This window comes from Paramormyrops kingsleyae, chromosome 3, assembly GCF_048594095.1.
Source record: "Paramormyrops kingsleyae isolate MSU_618 chromosome 3, PKINGS_0.4, whole genome shotgun sequence".
In the NCBI taxonomy this organism is placed as follows: domain Eukaryota; kingdom Metazoa; phylum Chordata; class Actinopteri; order Osteoglossiformes; family Mormyridae; genus Paramormyrops; species Paramormyrops kingsleyae.
In genome coordinates this window covers 28148096-28162918 of record NC_132799.1, presented here as the reverse complement: position 1 = coordinate 28162918, position 14823 = coordinate 28148096, and the positions used below count along the sequence as shown (strand labels likewise).

Below are 14823 nucleotides of genomic sequence, written 5' to 3'. Positions count from 1 at the left end.
GATGTTTGTGGGGACTTGAAAAATGGTCCCCGCAACATTAAAAAGGAAAAAAAAAGAATTGTGGGGACATCTGGTCACACACAGCACACACACACACACACAGCAGCTATACAAATGCACCACACTTGGATCAAAGGCTTTGGGCCTGAACTGCAGACACATTCCTGACGTGAGATTCAATGCAGTTCCGGGAAGGAAAGACCAACAGCAGCGATCGCTTTATTGAAGCATTGGGTTTCTTGTCTGATGAGGCAGGCATTGAAAACACCTGAAGCAGAGCCTCAGAAACAGACATATCACCATGAAAAGCGGCCGTTATGTTATTCATGGGAGACATCATAGCGTCTGTGGCTTCTCTACAGGGACCAGCCACACACACGCTTTACAGAACAAAATCGGTCATCGCCTGGCCAGACAGTTCCATCACATGCAGAACACTTTCGATAACCATCTGCGAGCACCAAACATACCATAATACTTTCATGCTGTCAGCTGGGGGGCAAATTCACCCAACAAAGGGCAGGAAAAAAAAAACAAAACTCCGTCTGACAAATGCATACAGCACAAAAACAGAAAGCATGCACTCTGCCCTCCACTAACACGGACGTGACCCAGTTCGTGCTTTAGGTCAGCCCACAGAAGATCTGTCTAACACAGCTTCCAAGCCCGACCATAACAGTACACAGGGCGGGGGGGGGGCATTGTTTACAAGCACAATTACTGATATTCTAAAGTAGGGGGCTGGGTACTGCTAACTAGCCTATGAGACAATGCATCACTCTATTAGTAACACTGTGATGGTAAATTATCATTGTATTCTGATGGTTACACTCCAATTCTGAAATTGGAACTACTGAAATCTCAAATAGGCCAGATTTAATTAATAAACATTAATAGTTTTTAACTACCAATAGGGGTGTAATGGTACACAAAAAAATAAAAAATAAAAAAAAATTACAGTTTGGTACGCTGAAACAAAACAAATTGCTTTTTTTCCCTTCATTTCTTTAATCAGTAGTTTATTGAATAAAGTACTTTATTTAAGTCTTTCTTAAATAAACAGTCTCTGTCAATCGTATTGCAACCTACTAATAAAAAAACGAAAATGTACTTAAAAGCAAATCAAAAATAAGAAATATCCATTGAGGTGGACATTTAGAAATTAACTGAACCTGATCTGTACTGCATTTACATTAAAAGCTTTCAGCTTCATATTACAACCAGAGCTACACAATGCCCAGCATTCCTGCCCTGGCTTTCAGATCAGTGAGTGTATCCCCTGTCCCCTAATAGAGAGAAAGGAGCCTTTGATACATGCCAGGGAGGAAGCATCATTCCAGCGCTCTTCACGCCAAACGATTCTCATGCTTTATTGCTTTAAAAATCTTTGTTGCTGCTGCATGGCTGAAACTTGCAAGGAACAGAAAGTCAAGGTCGAAAACACAACAGCTGACTGTCATCTCTCCCTGTGCACAGCTGACAGATGCAAAGGAGAGAGTCAAACAGGGATAGAAAGCTTTATTCAAAGAGCCTGTTATTTTTTCCGCCTGTACACCGGGCTAGTCACATGGCTAGCCTAGTTTAAATGAGTAGGTGAGGCGATTGCTAATCCCATGGCTCAGCATCCTAATACTGACAAGCACTGCAAGAAAATGCAAGACAAAACACCAGAGTTTAAAAACTGTCGCTACATTAACGGACTGATTAACCCAGCTGCAGTGGAGAACAGCGAAGCATTTTTATCTTTTAATTATTTGCCCTGCTAGAGGCGTAAAATATCAAGGGCTGCAGACATGCTGTAAAAGTGCCTCACTTCAGAGAGACAGTTCCAGAATGTGCTGGAAAAGGGAAAGAAAAAACCTCCGGCAAAACGGCAATAAGTAGCCTACAGAAGGGCCGATCAATAGAGAAAATATTAATTGAAAACAAATCAGAAACTGCGCCTTGAACGACATAATAGTTAACATTGTACTTAAACAATCACTGAATGAGCTCAAAAAAGGCCTTCTGCCTTTTTGGTACCAAATATGGATCGGGGACAAAACCTTTAGATTATTAGACCGTCAAGGTTTGGCCGAGGAAAAAGCAGACTATCACAGTAACGTCGTAGGACGACTCGAGAATGAGCAAGGGAATACAATGGAAACAAGGAGAAACACCTGACAGATAAACTCAAGAAAGGCAGAGGTTGAGTTGAGGCCTTGAGCAGAGAAACAATAGCCTACTAGCGCTTGAGGGCTACAAATGCAGCAAGGTCAACTGGCTCACAAGCAAAAGAACTAGTATGAATGTTGCTGCAGTGCTACAATCACCCTGAATTTTATTTGTGAGCTGATGAACCTATCCCTTCACATATCCCATCTTTGGAACTTTGTTAATCATGCTGCTGGTGATTAAACCATCTTAAGTAAATCTGTCTACTAGTCTGCCACTTAATCCAACAAGGGTCCTTAAGCTCAGACACTAGAGGACTCTAAACTCCTGGGCTTGCTTGCTGGTCACAGTGCTCCTGCTGTCCGGCAAGATTTGGACGATAGCCGAGGCGCGAGTGGCACAAAGCACTCAGCGCGGGCAAGTGCAGGGCAGTGACAGCGCCTGGGCAGCAAACAGCTGCGTCGTATAAAACACCCCAGGATTGGCACAGCGTGGTACCAGTGCCCCAGCCTCCACATGTGGCACGGCGCCATGTGACGACACAATAAAGACATGCGGCTGATTGATGTGCACCACAAGCTCTTAGAGGAATTTAAAGCGATATACACACATACTAGAATGACTTGAATAGACTTGCTGTCCCCTTGCTGCAAGGAATTACAACTCAGGGAAAACTTTTTGTTGGTCATGTTGTTTTCATCATTGTCCAGCCTTCAGAAATGAGCAAAATCAGTATCCCCGAAACACAAACCGATGGTAGGGAACGTTATTACACGATGGGCCACCAGGAGAATTGTGATCCTAACCTAATTACTTATGCTGCGTGCTAATGGACCTCGGAGGTCGGAAGCTGGAGCTGGGACTGACGTCACACCAGAGGTAACCGCGTTCCAGTACAAGAAGTCGGAAAGCCATTTAGCAATACCAGGGACCCATTTCAAAAGCAGGATTTCTTGCTTGGCCGAATAACTTGTTGGATTTAAGGCATCCTAGCTTCGTTCATTTACGTTTAGCCCAGACTACCTTAAATCTGACAAGTTATCCAGCTAAGCAAGAAATCCTGCTTTCTGTAACAGGCCCCATTTCTGGCCAGGTTTGCCGTTAGCCATTCTTAGCAATACCAATTGATGATAACACATTTTGCGGCATAAGCACTGCGGTAACATGTCCATGGATAGCGTTTGTGTGTACGACCGATTTAATGAGCCACAAATAAGATGCAAGTGCTATAGTATATAACTACAGCTTTCACTTCTGTTAATAAAGGGCGCAGCCATCTTGAATTCTGAGGTCAGGTATACAGAGGTTCCTCCGACTTTCCGAGCCTGAATTCTGACTTCAGGGGGTGTTGAAATATCTGACTAAGAACTTGGAAATTCCAGCCTCCGAGTTCAAATGGAACACAGCGCTAAATCAGGGCGGGTTTCCCATCCCTTATTTAAGGGGGTAACCGCCTGCCACAGACATCCATCAATATATCTATTTTCTGACTGCTTATCCTGGTCCGAGTCACAGGGGACCTGGAGCCCATCCCTGGCAGCACAGGCCACACGGCTGGGGTACAGCCTTACCAGAATGCCTGTCCCGAGCAGGACATACACATTCACACACAGCAGGCAATTTACAGACCTGTAGAAGACAATCCAATCCAAAACGCAGTCAGACGGACACCTGAGCTCTAGAAAAAGACCAGATCGGCTACCCCTCCCCTGCTCGCCATTAAGGCACATTAAACGGACGGAAATGAGGGCAGCACCGCCGATCACATTTTCCGCAGGAGAGACCTTGCGTGACACAGCCGGGCAGAGAGGGACCCTCTTACTCCCTGTGCGCTGGGGCTGAAATCCATAGGCACTATAAAAAGCGCAGCTCAGGGGTGCATCGGCCCTCCCCTGCTCATCCCCATCTCTGCCATGTCATTCTGCTGCAAAAAATAATAATAATAAATTTCACCCTCCTCCACAGACACACAAGCACATCCTATCAGCAGTACAGAGACCAGTGATGTGTGAATATGGGAAAAGCTTCATTTAAGTGCCACAGAAGTGGACAATCCCCCAGTACACCCACCCGCGACCTAGAAGAAAAATACAATAAGCCGCGGGAAGGACGACTCCCTTCGCTAAAGGCAAATCCAGCTTCCATTCACAGTAACGCTCCCCAAACCCGGGTTTAATTACCGATACAGTAAATGAAGGATCCAAGGTGACTGGTGCGATTTCACACATTCAGGAGCCTGAATGTTTTCTGGAGCACCTTGAACAAGGTTGGAAAAGGTGAGCCCGTGACTTTCCCAGCCAAGTAATAATAAAGCACATGACTGCACTGTGCAGAAAACTAATGTTGACCAGAGTAAATACATTGCCCACATATTTCAGGTAACAAGCTGGACTGGAGTGGATATGGAGATGTTCAGAAGGCAGTCTTCCCCCGCTGAGCACCTCGGATTTGGTTCCGTGCTAGAAAAACTGCAACAAATGATTACAGTAAAATCCAGACCCAACACTCAACACGGGATGTTCTCAGGTGTCCTTCAGGTGGGCGTCTGATCGCTGTGATCAAGGCTGAGTTACAGGCCATCCCAAGAGGTTATCAATAGTGACACGGGCAAAGACACAAATCAGGAAGCGAGTATAAGTAGTCTCACAGAGCATGAGAACATGCAAACACAAGAAACAATACATACAAATACGTAACTGATGTGACTGACGTTAACAGCGGCACTAATAGAAATGCTCAGGTCCTCATTCGCAAACCCCACTGTGCCCTAAGAGTGACCTCATGCTGGCAAAACACACGGACCACATGCTTCAAGTGTCTGGGCTTCCAGACGACACAGAAAGATTAGAGACCCTTTTACCCCAGAGAGTTATCAGCATGACACCTTGGCTGGTGCCCCAAGGTTCACACCACATTTTATAAGGAATGTTCATGAATCACCCAGTGAAGAATCACAAGGGAGTTTATAACCCTGGACTGAACCTGGGTGCAGTTATCACTTTCACTTTTAAAAACTCTGCCTGATGGGATTGCGTCTTGCGCAACAGAGCATTTCCCTCAGCACCAGGGTCGCAAGGTTCCAGAGACCTTCACAGCTTACTCAGCAAATTTACTTAATTATTAAGCAAATTCTACATTAACATTGTCTCGGGACTTTTGTTGCCCGCAGTTCAAGACAGAGAGGGATTAAATAGGTGACAAAAAAAAAAGCGATAAGATTTTCAGTCCTTATCAGATGTCAACGTGGAGCTCTGACTGTCACTGGTCAAAGTTGGCTTGACAGAGCAGTACTGCTGCACAGGGAAAAACCTTGGACTCCCACCCTACAACAGCATCTCTCCAGCACCAGCTTTTATAACAACACGCTCAAACAAATGGCCGCAGCAAGAGGTCTCATTAAAGTGCACTGAGGCGTCAATCCAGCCTCCAGATTTACATCCAGGTAATTCCACAGGACTGGTACAATACAGGAGGGAAGAATCTTCAGTGGAACGAGACCAGTCAAGTGAAGTAATATATTCAGCACAATGCCACAAATCCAATTATGCACCACGATCCCTATTATACCATGCAATAAGAGATTAACATACAGGTAATGAACATGTTTCAGATGGGGCAAATAAATGGCAGAAAGACCCCCTAGCTGTTAATCTATTAAACGCCCATGAAGATGGGAATTGAATGAGGTGTATGGGAGGCGTACAGCAGAATAACGACGTGAGCAAAGCTGATATGATTACACCCTCGACGCAGCTCTGCGTGAGCCTTCTGCAGATATGGATACACTCACCAAAACATCACGGGTGAGATAGTGACTGTTATTAGATTTGAGCAATAAAACCCAACATGGGTCCATAATATATTTGCCAGGATTTCTGTCCACCAATCCCATACAAGTGGACATACATTCTAACATCCTTACTCCATACAAAAGTCTTCTATTGGGATTATTGTGTTGCACACAGTGGGTAAGAAGACTTCACATGTCAAACCGTGAAAATGTTGAGTGGAAAGAAGAATGAACATATTTCAGATCAGCTACTGCTGCAATATGTGATCCTGGCCTCATCACAGTCATGGATCCTTGAAGATCACCGGCATGCAAAAACCCAGACTGTCCACATTAAAACAGCTCCTTTCATGTCTGCCTTCAGAAATCCATCCAGACCCATCTTTGACAATTCCCCTGCTGAGAAGCATCACAACATGCCAGCAGCGAAGAAACTCCTGGTATTTTTTTTTATTCATCCACATATGTATAAGAAACCTCAAAATGGCATGTCCCCCCCCCCCCCCCCAAGTTGTCGAAGCGTCTGATAAACTATGAAACGTCACGTTACAGGCAGGGCTGCAATGCAATATCGCATTTTATGGACAAGGCAACAAAGATTCAATCCATGTGCAGCTCTGTGCCAAAGCAACCAATTTCAGGGACAACAAACCATGACTTGATTCCATTCAAACTCTATCATGGGGAAAGAGGAGGATGGATCTTGCATCTCTATACATACTGCGACTGCGAAATTACCAGCACTCACTGTAGAGCTCAGCTGTCAAGACTTGTGATGAAAAATCCAGACAATGGCTTTGTTATGACTGTTCAAGCAGCATGGGGGTGTAACCATTTAAAATGTGGGGGGAAACATAGCATTTATTCATGTGGAGTGGAATGCCAGACACTACAGTCACCCCCTGTCAATCGCAAGCCATCTCCTGCTATTCCCACTGAGAAAAACAATCTTTCCTGGCTCCATGATGTAAACCCCCACCCAAGCATCCCAGTTCCACCCACCCCTGAATGCAACCACAGCTCCAGGGATGCCTCAGCCCCCGCCCCCACCCCCTCCCCTCTCACCCACATCTGCGGCGACAACAGTCCATATGGCTCCCAGGGGTCAAAGTTTGGCATCACACCGTAGAGTTCAAAGGAGCATCTGCGCTCAGATTATCACGGAGACTGTCTCTGCATTTGCACGACAACAGCAGTGACGCTCAGAGCTGCCCAGCTCCCGCGGCCCCCTCAGAGGACACATCTCAACATCCTAATCAGGGCCACAGCCTTTCAGCCTCAACTTTTTAAGCGGACAGTAGAAAAAAAAAATCACATTTATTGTAAGGGCCTTCAGTGTGAACGGTTGTCCCAGCCTCCCGGGGCAGCAGATCTGGCTACATTCCACACTTCTATGCTTGTGTTTAAAAACAGACATTAAATCTCCGTTTTAGCTTATCATTTCACACCACCCCTGAATTTTCAGTCCCCCAAAACGGAGACTTTTTTAATGTTCTCACATCTGTATAGTTTGGAAAACTGAGTGTCGCAATGTGGGTGAGTGAAAACGAAGTATTTTTCAAACGCAAACTTTAAAATGACCCTAACGGATGCCTACTTGTCACGTGACCCATCCCTGATTTGATTCTGCTAGTTACAGCCTCTCATTGTCTGATTGTTCACCTGGTCACCCTAGACTGAAGTAAATGGTATTCAAACATGGCAGATATGGAAGGCCTTCAATGGCACTTTCCCTACTGCTGGTCTATACGCAGATAAATAGCCTGTTACACGGCGAGATATTTCACCAAAAGAAACCAACTCACTACGCCAATGTGCATGTGCCCAATGCATAAAAACATAAATGTTTTTGTTCATTTCAGTGTGTTTGGAAATACTTCCATAAAACATGTTTGGATGCAGCTGCAGGCCAAGGATCAGCAATAACAGAGAATCTTACACCAAAAAAAAAAAAACTCCCATTCTGTGGCCATTTAGACGACTCCAAGCGAGACACTTTCCAGCCAATGTGTGGATGGGGTCTGCAAAGTGTTTCAGGGCTTTGATCCTGAAAAGGGGACCTGAGGTGTGCAACAGTCCCCCCCATAACAAAGACCCCCTTCCGGGGCCACGGAGACTTGGCCAGATTTGCATATCCATTGTGGAGACGTCGAAGCCCAGCTCCCCAGGCAGATGGCAAAGTATCACGTCCTTCTGCAGCCTTTGTGGTCTGCGCTCCGTACGCAAACCCGTGGGTGCGGCCTAGGACATCAGCACGGGGGAGGCACAGTGTCCCGGGGGCAGGTCGGAGCACGAGGTACGGAAAACAGAAGGTAGGAGGGCGGATGGGGCCGAGTGCAAGGCCGGGGTGGATCTTTCACAGCGAAACACATAGCAGTGATCTAAAGGCACTCCAGCACTGCCAATATCATGGTCTGACACCTCACACGTTGAAAGACTACATTTACGTGGGGGGGGGGGGGGGCTTCAGCTGTGGAGGGCTTCAGACTGAAATACAAGCATGCGTGTCTGTTCGAGGTTGTACTGGTATGAGGCTTTCCGCACTGGGAGGCATCCAGTCATCATGGAACGTGACAATGTCAGTTTATAACCTGTTGCGCCGCTACTGCGTCGTGGCAGCTGCCGCACCGACGTCGATGCCAAAAATAGACGGCCGCGTTCTCCGCTTTCAGCACTGTGCAGCGCCAGACCAAGAAGACCTTCCATCTTGAAACACAATAAGACCCCTGACTTCTGTTACACTGACGGTAGGGCGACCTCCTCGACATAGATCCAAACACAAAAACGCTCGATGAAGCCTTATGGAAAAGCCTGCAAACTCCCCACATGGTGGAACCGTCTTATTAAACAGATGCACTTAAATGAGAGACTCTCAGGTCCATAAGGGGGATTCAATCACTCTGGATCAACAACTCCAGCTGAGTAGCTAAAGTCACACAAAAAGCTAAAAAGGGGGAAACACGTGGCATCATAAACACTCTGGGTAGCAAGAGGCTCTGACCAGCCACTGATTTCTACACAGGTTAACAAGCAGAGGATAGCGAGGGGTTAGTAGAGCCTGCAAATGCGCAACGGAGCAGCTGCATATTGGGAGGGAGACGGGGCAAATGATGCCCCCCCCCCCCCATAACCCCACTCTCCGATGGGAGGAAACAGACACCATTAAAACCAGCCACTGCAAAATAATGGTGGGGAGCAATTACAAGATACAAAGCAGTAAGATTACACACCTGCCTTATTCTGCTATTTATTTAAAACCTTACAATGGGCCAGACTGAGAAAAGCAGATGGATAAAAACTAGAATTCGTACGGGTGGAATTACAGGGTGAGCAACAAAGTAGCCAATCAGCATAGCGATTCATTTTAACTTTTAAAATCAAAGGCGGCCCATCATAGACAGAGGCTACTGTGGCCGGCGTGGCGATGGGGTACGGACAGAATGGTGGAGGGACGAGCAAGATGGGCCACATAGGGCTTCTCCCACCCCACCTGCAACACCCATCAGGAAGCCTGGCTCTCCCGTCACAATGGAGCTGCTTGGCAAAAGCTGCCACTCCCATACCACAACAATGGAGCCCACGGCGGAAAGGAAGCGGGGACCTACCGCACAATCATCTGAACCCTGTCAGGCCAAAAATAACTCACTGGGCGACTGGACACTCAATGTAGGTCAAAACCGCCCCCTTTGTGTTGAGGTAGGGGCCACACTGGCAGAATGACATCACTGTAGGAAGGCTGATGGCAGACATCGCGCTCTCCTCGCACACACAGCAACGTGTGCATTTATATGTATGGAATATAGAACAGAACACAAATGCTCCAAACCAAACTGCTGTTCCCTAGGGACAATGGTTTTGCTAATCTACTGCGTGTCGATCGACATGACTGTGCTATATATTTATGAAAAAGGAGCTTTCTCTTGAGGTTAAAATAACCCCCCGCCCCCTACTGTGGGGAAACCCAGAGATGCAGCTAGAGGGACAGTATCGCAGCAGTGGATATAGATACAAACTAGCTGGTGGTAAACCACAGAACGGGATCAGCAGCGTGGGGGGGGGAAGAGACACTGGGAGAGACGAAAGTGCGTAAGGTTTCTCTCTAAGCCACGATTCACACATTCTACAATGATTCCTCCCCAAATCAGGAGCAATAGTGCTGTCAGACAGAGAATGATTTGGGGGGTTATGGGTCATCAAACTGATGGGGAGAGTCGAAGTCGATCCTATTTACCAACATTTGGAGACTATGTGTGGTGTGGTACCAGATACCAGGTGCCTGCTCTTATGTTCCATATTTAGACTAACAACCAGGCTTTTTAAGTTAATAACCAATCACATCATCTTCCAATTTTCACAGGAGGTAAAAGGACAGGATACCAGACAAGTACAAGTCATTGCAGCAGTGAGATATGTTGAATATCATTTTCTAGTGGCAAAATCAGGGCACGACGATCCAACTCGCCAAAAGGTGAGGTTCACATGTGACCTCATCCGGCTGCTTGGCTGTACCTTGAAGGACGTCCCCCCCCCCCCACATCCCCCAACTAAGGCTCAGGTCACCAGGATCAGCGTCTTGATAGAAAAACATACAGATGTGCAGCTATTTAAATGTCACCTCTGGATGATGTCTGTATTTAGCAAAGCAGACGGGATATTACAGAGACATGCATGACACTGCAGCCTTTTTGCTAAAATCAAATCAAGGGGCAAGAAAAGCGTGACTGGGCAAATTCTAGATTATTTTTTTTAATCAGGGTGAAGGACACTTATCTAGGACAAGGGGGTTCCGCAACCATTGTGGCAACTATTCAAACGACTCCCCACACAAAACCATTTGCTGCAAGTACAATATAAAGGGAGCTCACTTCCCAACCGTGCGAGCCTTCGCAAAATCCGCAGGACCACAGAACTATTTATAATTCCTGGGGCAAACTCTGAGCTAGCAAGCGTGCATGTATTTCATGAAGAGCAAGAACGCAGTCGTGGGCTTTTGCCAGAAATTCATCTAGCAATGGCCTGAAAACACTGGCACGTGCCACAGCCCAAGTCAAGCAGAGCTAAAATCCAATACCGCAGACCGACACAAACAGGACTCAATAGCGACAGACAAGCATGCCTCAGAGACGAGCTATGTGATAGGCCCAGACCCTGAGTTACATATAATGACCAAGACAACAATGAGACCTTTCCTGTTGAGACAGAGATCACCAAAGCAATCCTTAACACTGATTTATTTCCCGGAACAAGTGCCAAACAGAGCTGCAACAGAATTTAGGTGTAGATCCCCTGTTCCCAAAACGACATGTCCTGAAAGTCTTAAAGCTAAAAAAGTCTGTTGATTTCTATTTAATTTAATTTAAAATATAAAATATATTTTTTTTACAGTGGACCCTGCATCTGTCCAAAAGGCAAACCCCGGGTGTATTCCAAAAAGCAAAAGGCTGATAAGATAAAAGTTAATGTCTCAGTTGTGAAGTTCTGAGCAGTTTAATGTTTAACATACATAGAATATACGTAAGATATACGTAAATCTTCAACATGGCCCATTACAAGAGCCACATTCATTAACAACAGCATTTTGAAATGTTCATGTTCACTGCCAAAATAACACATTTGATATTTTTTTTATGTGTGATTTTCTTTCCATATGACAGCACAGGGTGGAAGAAGAGACTATCAGAAGAGACTGCTCACGCAGCATTGCATCACTCTGACCTTTGTGCTAAGCACAGCTGAGAGTGGCAGCCCATTAACTAAAGCACAAAGTCATTATCAAACCCCACAAGCTTAAGAAAATGTATACAATAAAAAAATCAGAATCAACGGAAGTGAATATAACGCGATCTCAAGGGAATGGTTCCACTGGGGATTGGAGATGATCAACATAAACTAGATCCCTGTCACGGATGTCATCTCTTGTTCTGTGCTATGCGTTCAGTAATCAAAACACAAATTGTTTGCAGTAACATCGCCAGATCTGAAACATACACAGTAGTTTCTGGCCCAAACAAAGCTAGCATTCTATTGAATTCACTGGTACTGGTCTACTTTTAAGGCTAACTGGTCATACAATACAGGCTGTTCACTAAAATTCTTATCTTAAGCTCAAATCGCGCAAAAATCTGTGTGTGTGTGTGTGTGTGTGTGTGTTATTGAAACACTCCGTCACACCTTAAGCTCACGAACAATTATTTTTAAAAATACACATTTTACATGCAGTTGTCAATACATCAGAAAACGACGGATATCGAACTGTTCACTGAATCGAACAATTCGAACCGAGAAAGCGTTCGATTAGTCGCACTGGCAACGTCACAATGCATCTGGAATGACATCACGGACACGCAGGATGTCTTGTCTACTCTGAATTTTTATATATTGGGAAACGCACGAAACGTTTTCTGCCTCTTAGGTTATATGAGGAGCAGAATACCCTCCAAAAAGCCGTTCTCAATACATACTAAATATTTAACAATCAATGAGGGAAATGATAATGGAAAACTAATAATGCTGCAGAAAAGTAAACATTTCTAAAGCAAACACTATCACAAGCCTGTTGTGTCGAATTAAGCGATACACGATTCGTTGGATCTAAAGTGTGCCAGAACCCTCATATACAGTTTTGCTTGTCAACCAGACTTAAGAACCTGACACTGTAGGCGAACGCCAGCACCATTTTTAAAAATCCCTTTAATACTAACTTCCCGGAGGCGACAATATGTGAATAATAATAATAATAATAATAATAATAATAATAATATAATAATAGCAGCCTAATAATAATAATGATAATAAAATAATACGTTGCTTTGTAGTTTTAAAAGAGTGTTTTAATTAAAATAGCAACTACATTCAAAGCATATAAACGAGAGGACTGCTATTTGCCATTATTACAAAAACTACATTTGTTAGCCTCTTAACGAGTACTGACAAAAACACAAATCCACGCAAATATATCGTTAGATATGTTCTTCCAAAATCTTACCAGAATTCCCCGATTTTGATCAATACGTCTCTCTATGCCACTGAATAACACAGATTTGTAGACGCCTTTCATACACAACCCAACCATAATATCGGTACAAGCAGCGACACAAAGAAAAAAAGGTTTATAAGTGAAATCCCACCTGCTAATTCGTCCGGTTCTAAACCCGTTTCCACGTCTATTCCGCACGTTGCGAAGTAGTGGGCGAAGCGGCACGGGGCCGCTCCGGTTCCCGGGGCGCTCACACTCATGCTGGGCGAATATCTTCGGGCTGCTTCCCCACTAACACACCAAAATATCCATCGTAAAAAACAATGAACGGCTGTTTTTAAGCAGAACTGACAGCACCCTTAATAAACATATATGGAATAAGACCTCTGTGGTGTTAAATATTTGTAAAAGACTGTCTGGCTTGCAAAATATTTCTGATTGCAATGAAAGAGCGTCCGCATCTCTCACAGCCTGATCGCGACTGTCCGAAAGCGGGCGCCGGAGCGCTTGTTCTACGCCTGGCTTTCTGCGATTCGGGGCGGGCACTGAACACTGAGCGACGGCCGCATGGCGGGGCGGGACGTTCAAAGACAATAGGAGCTCGTCGGGTTAACATTACGCCTTTCAAAATAATCACTTTCACGGGTAAGTAAGTTACAAATGAATGATTTAAGTGTATACGGACGTCAGCATTAAAGCCACAATAAATAATAATTCTAAGACCCCAAAATGTAGCATTACATGCACCAACATCAGACACATTGACAGACGGGTGTGCAAAACAGAGGCAATTTTTATATGTTGATAGAGAAAACGTGCTTTCACGTATAGGCCTAGTATGTAATGTATGAAAACAACTCATAAGCTATCACTCAGTTACATTCGGTTTTTATAGCTTCTGTCATAATCTAAAAACACTCAGTAGTAGTAGCCTATAGAAAAAATCTAATTATAATCTGTACAGTTGGCAATTATGTATGTTAATATATATATAACCGTGTTTCCATACAAAGTATTTTGCGGCACACCAGGCATGTATAGTGGAGTCAGTACTGCTGAGCTCTTTATTTATTGCCCTGGATTGAAATGTTTTTCAAATGCTTTGTATCCATCAAATCAAGTGAAAAATGTCAGTTGAGATCAGCTTTAATCTCGCTAACCAGTCTAAAATATGATGCAAGTATTTGTACTGAAAAGGTGAGCTCTTAATATATTTTGAAAGATAGCCTATAGGGGAGAGTGGGGTGAGTTGTGCCAGTTTTTACTTAAAGTGACTTAAAAGCAAGGCCATGACAGTAATACTTCAAACTAAAATATGTACATATATTTCAGGGTGTGGTGCATCCCTGGGAACAATCACTTTGGATCTGAAATACAGTATTTAAGAAATATAGGTTTCTGAAAAAAAGTGGTCCCATGGCACAACTTGCCCCCGGTGTGGGGTAAGTTGTGCCTTTGGAGAGAATACATTGGGGTAAATTGTGCCATTGATTATTTAAGTAAAACAGTATATTTTGATCTCAGAAACTGTAATTCTATATAAAAGCTAGACAAATTCAAAACAAAATTGCTCATTTAAGGTTGATTTAAGGTTATTTTACAACATCAAAGGTCAATTTTCTACAAGCCTATTGCGCCACATGAGCACATGTTCAGAATAAAATGAAATTCAAATGAAGACCAAATTGACTGCAGTTCTCTTCACAGATCTGGCCTACTACATGATATCCCACTTGTTGAAGCTATAGGGGAATATAAATTTCTGCTCCCTTCTGGCTGTACCACCAAGTTTTTGTGGTGTGGGTAGTTTCTTATGCACATCTTCTATAGGGATGAGTCCTTCATCATTGTCTTTGAAAGTGCAGATGGGCTTTCCATCCACAGACCTCTTACTACTTCCCCT

General features: G+C 44.4%; 1 protein-coding gene across 4 annotated transcripts in view; it reads right to left on the bottom strand.

Annotated features, from left to right (window-relative positions):
* Positions 1–13402, bottom strand: part of dennd5b (DENN/MADD domain containing 5B) — a 57034-nt gene extending 43632 nt beyond the window's left edge. For all 4 annotated transcript variants that reach the window (XM_023812763.2, XM_023812764.2, XM_023812765.2 and 1 more), the window contains exon 1: positions 13072–13402. In XM_023812763.2, coding sequence (XP_023668531.2) covers positions 13072–13180 — 109 coding nt within the window. In that variant the 5' untranslated portion in view covers positions 13181–13402. The remainder of the gene's footprint in view (positions 1–13071) is intronic.
* Between the last annotated feature and the right edge of the window lie 1421 nt (positions 13403–14823).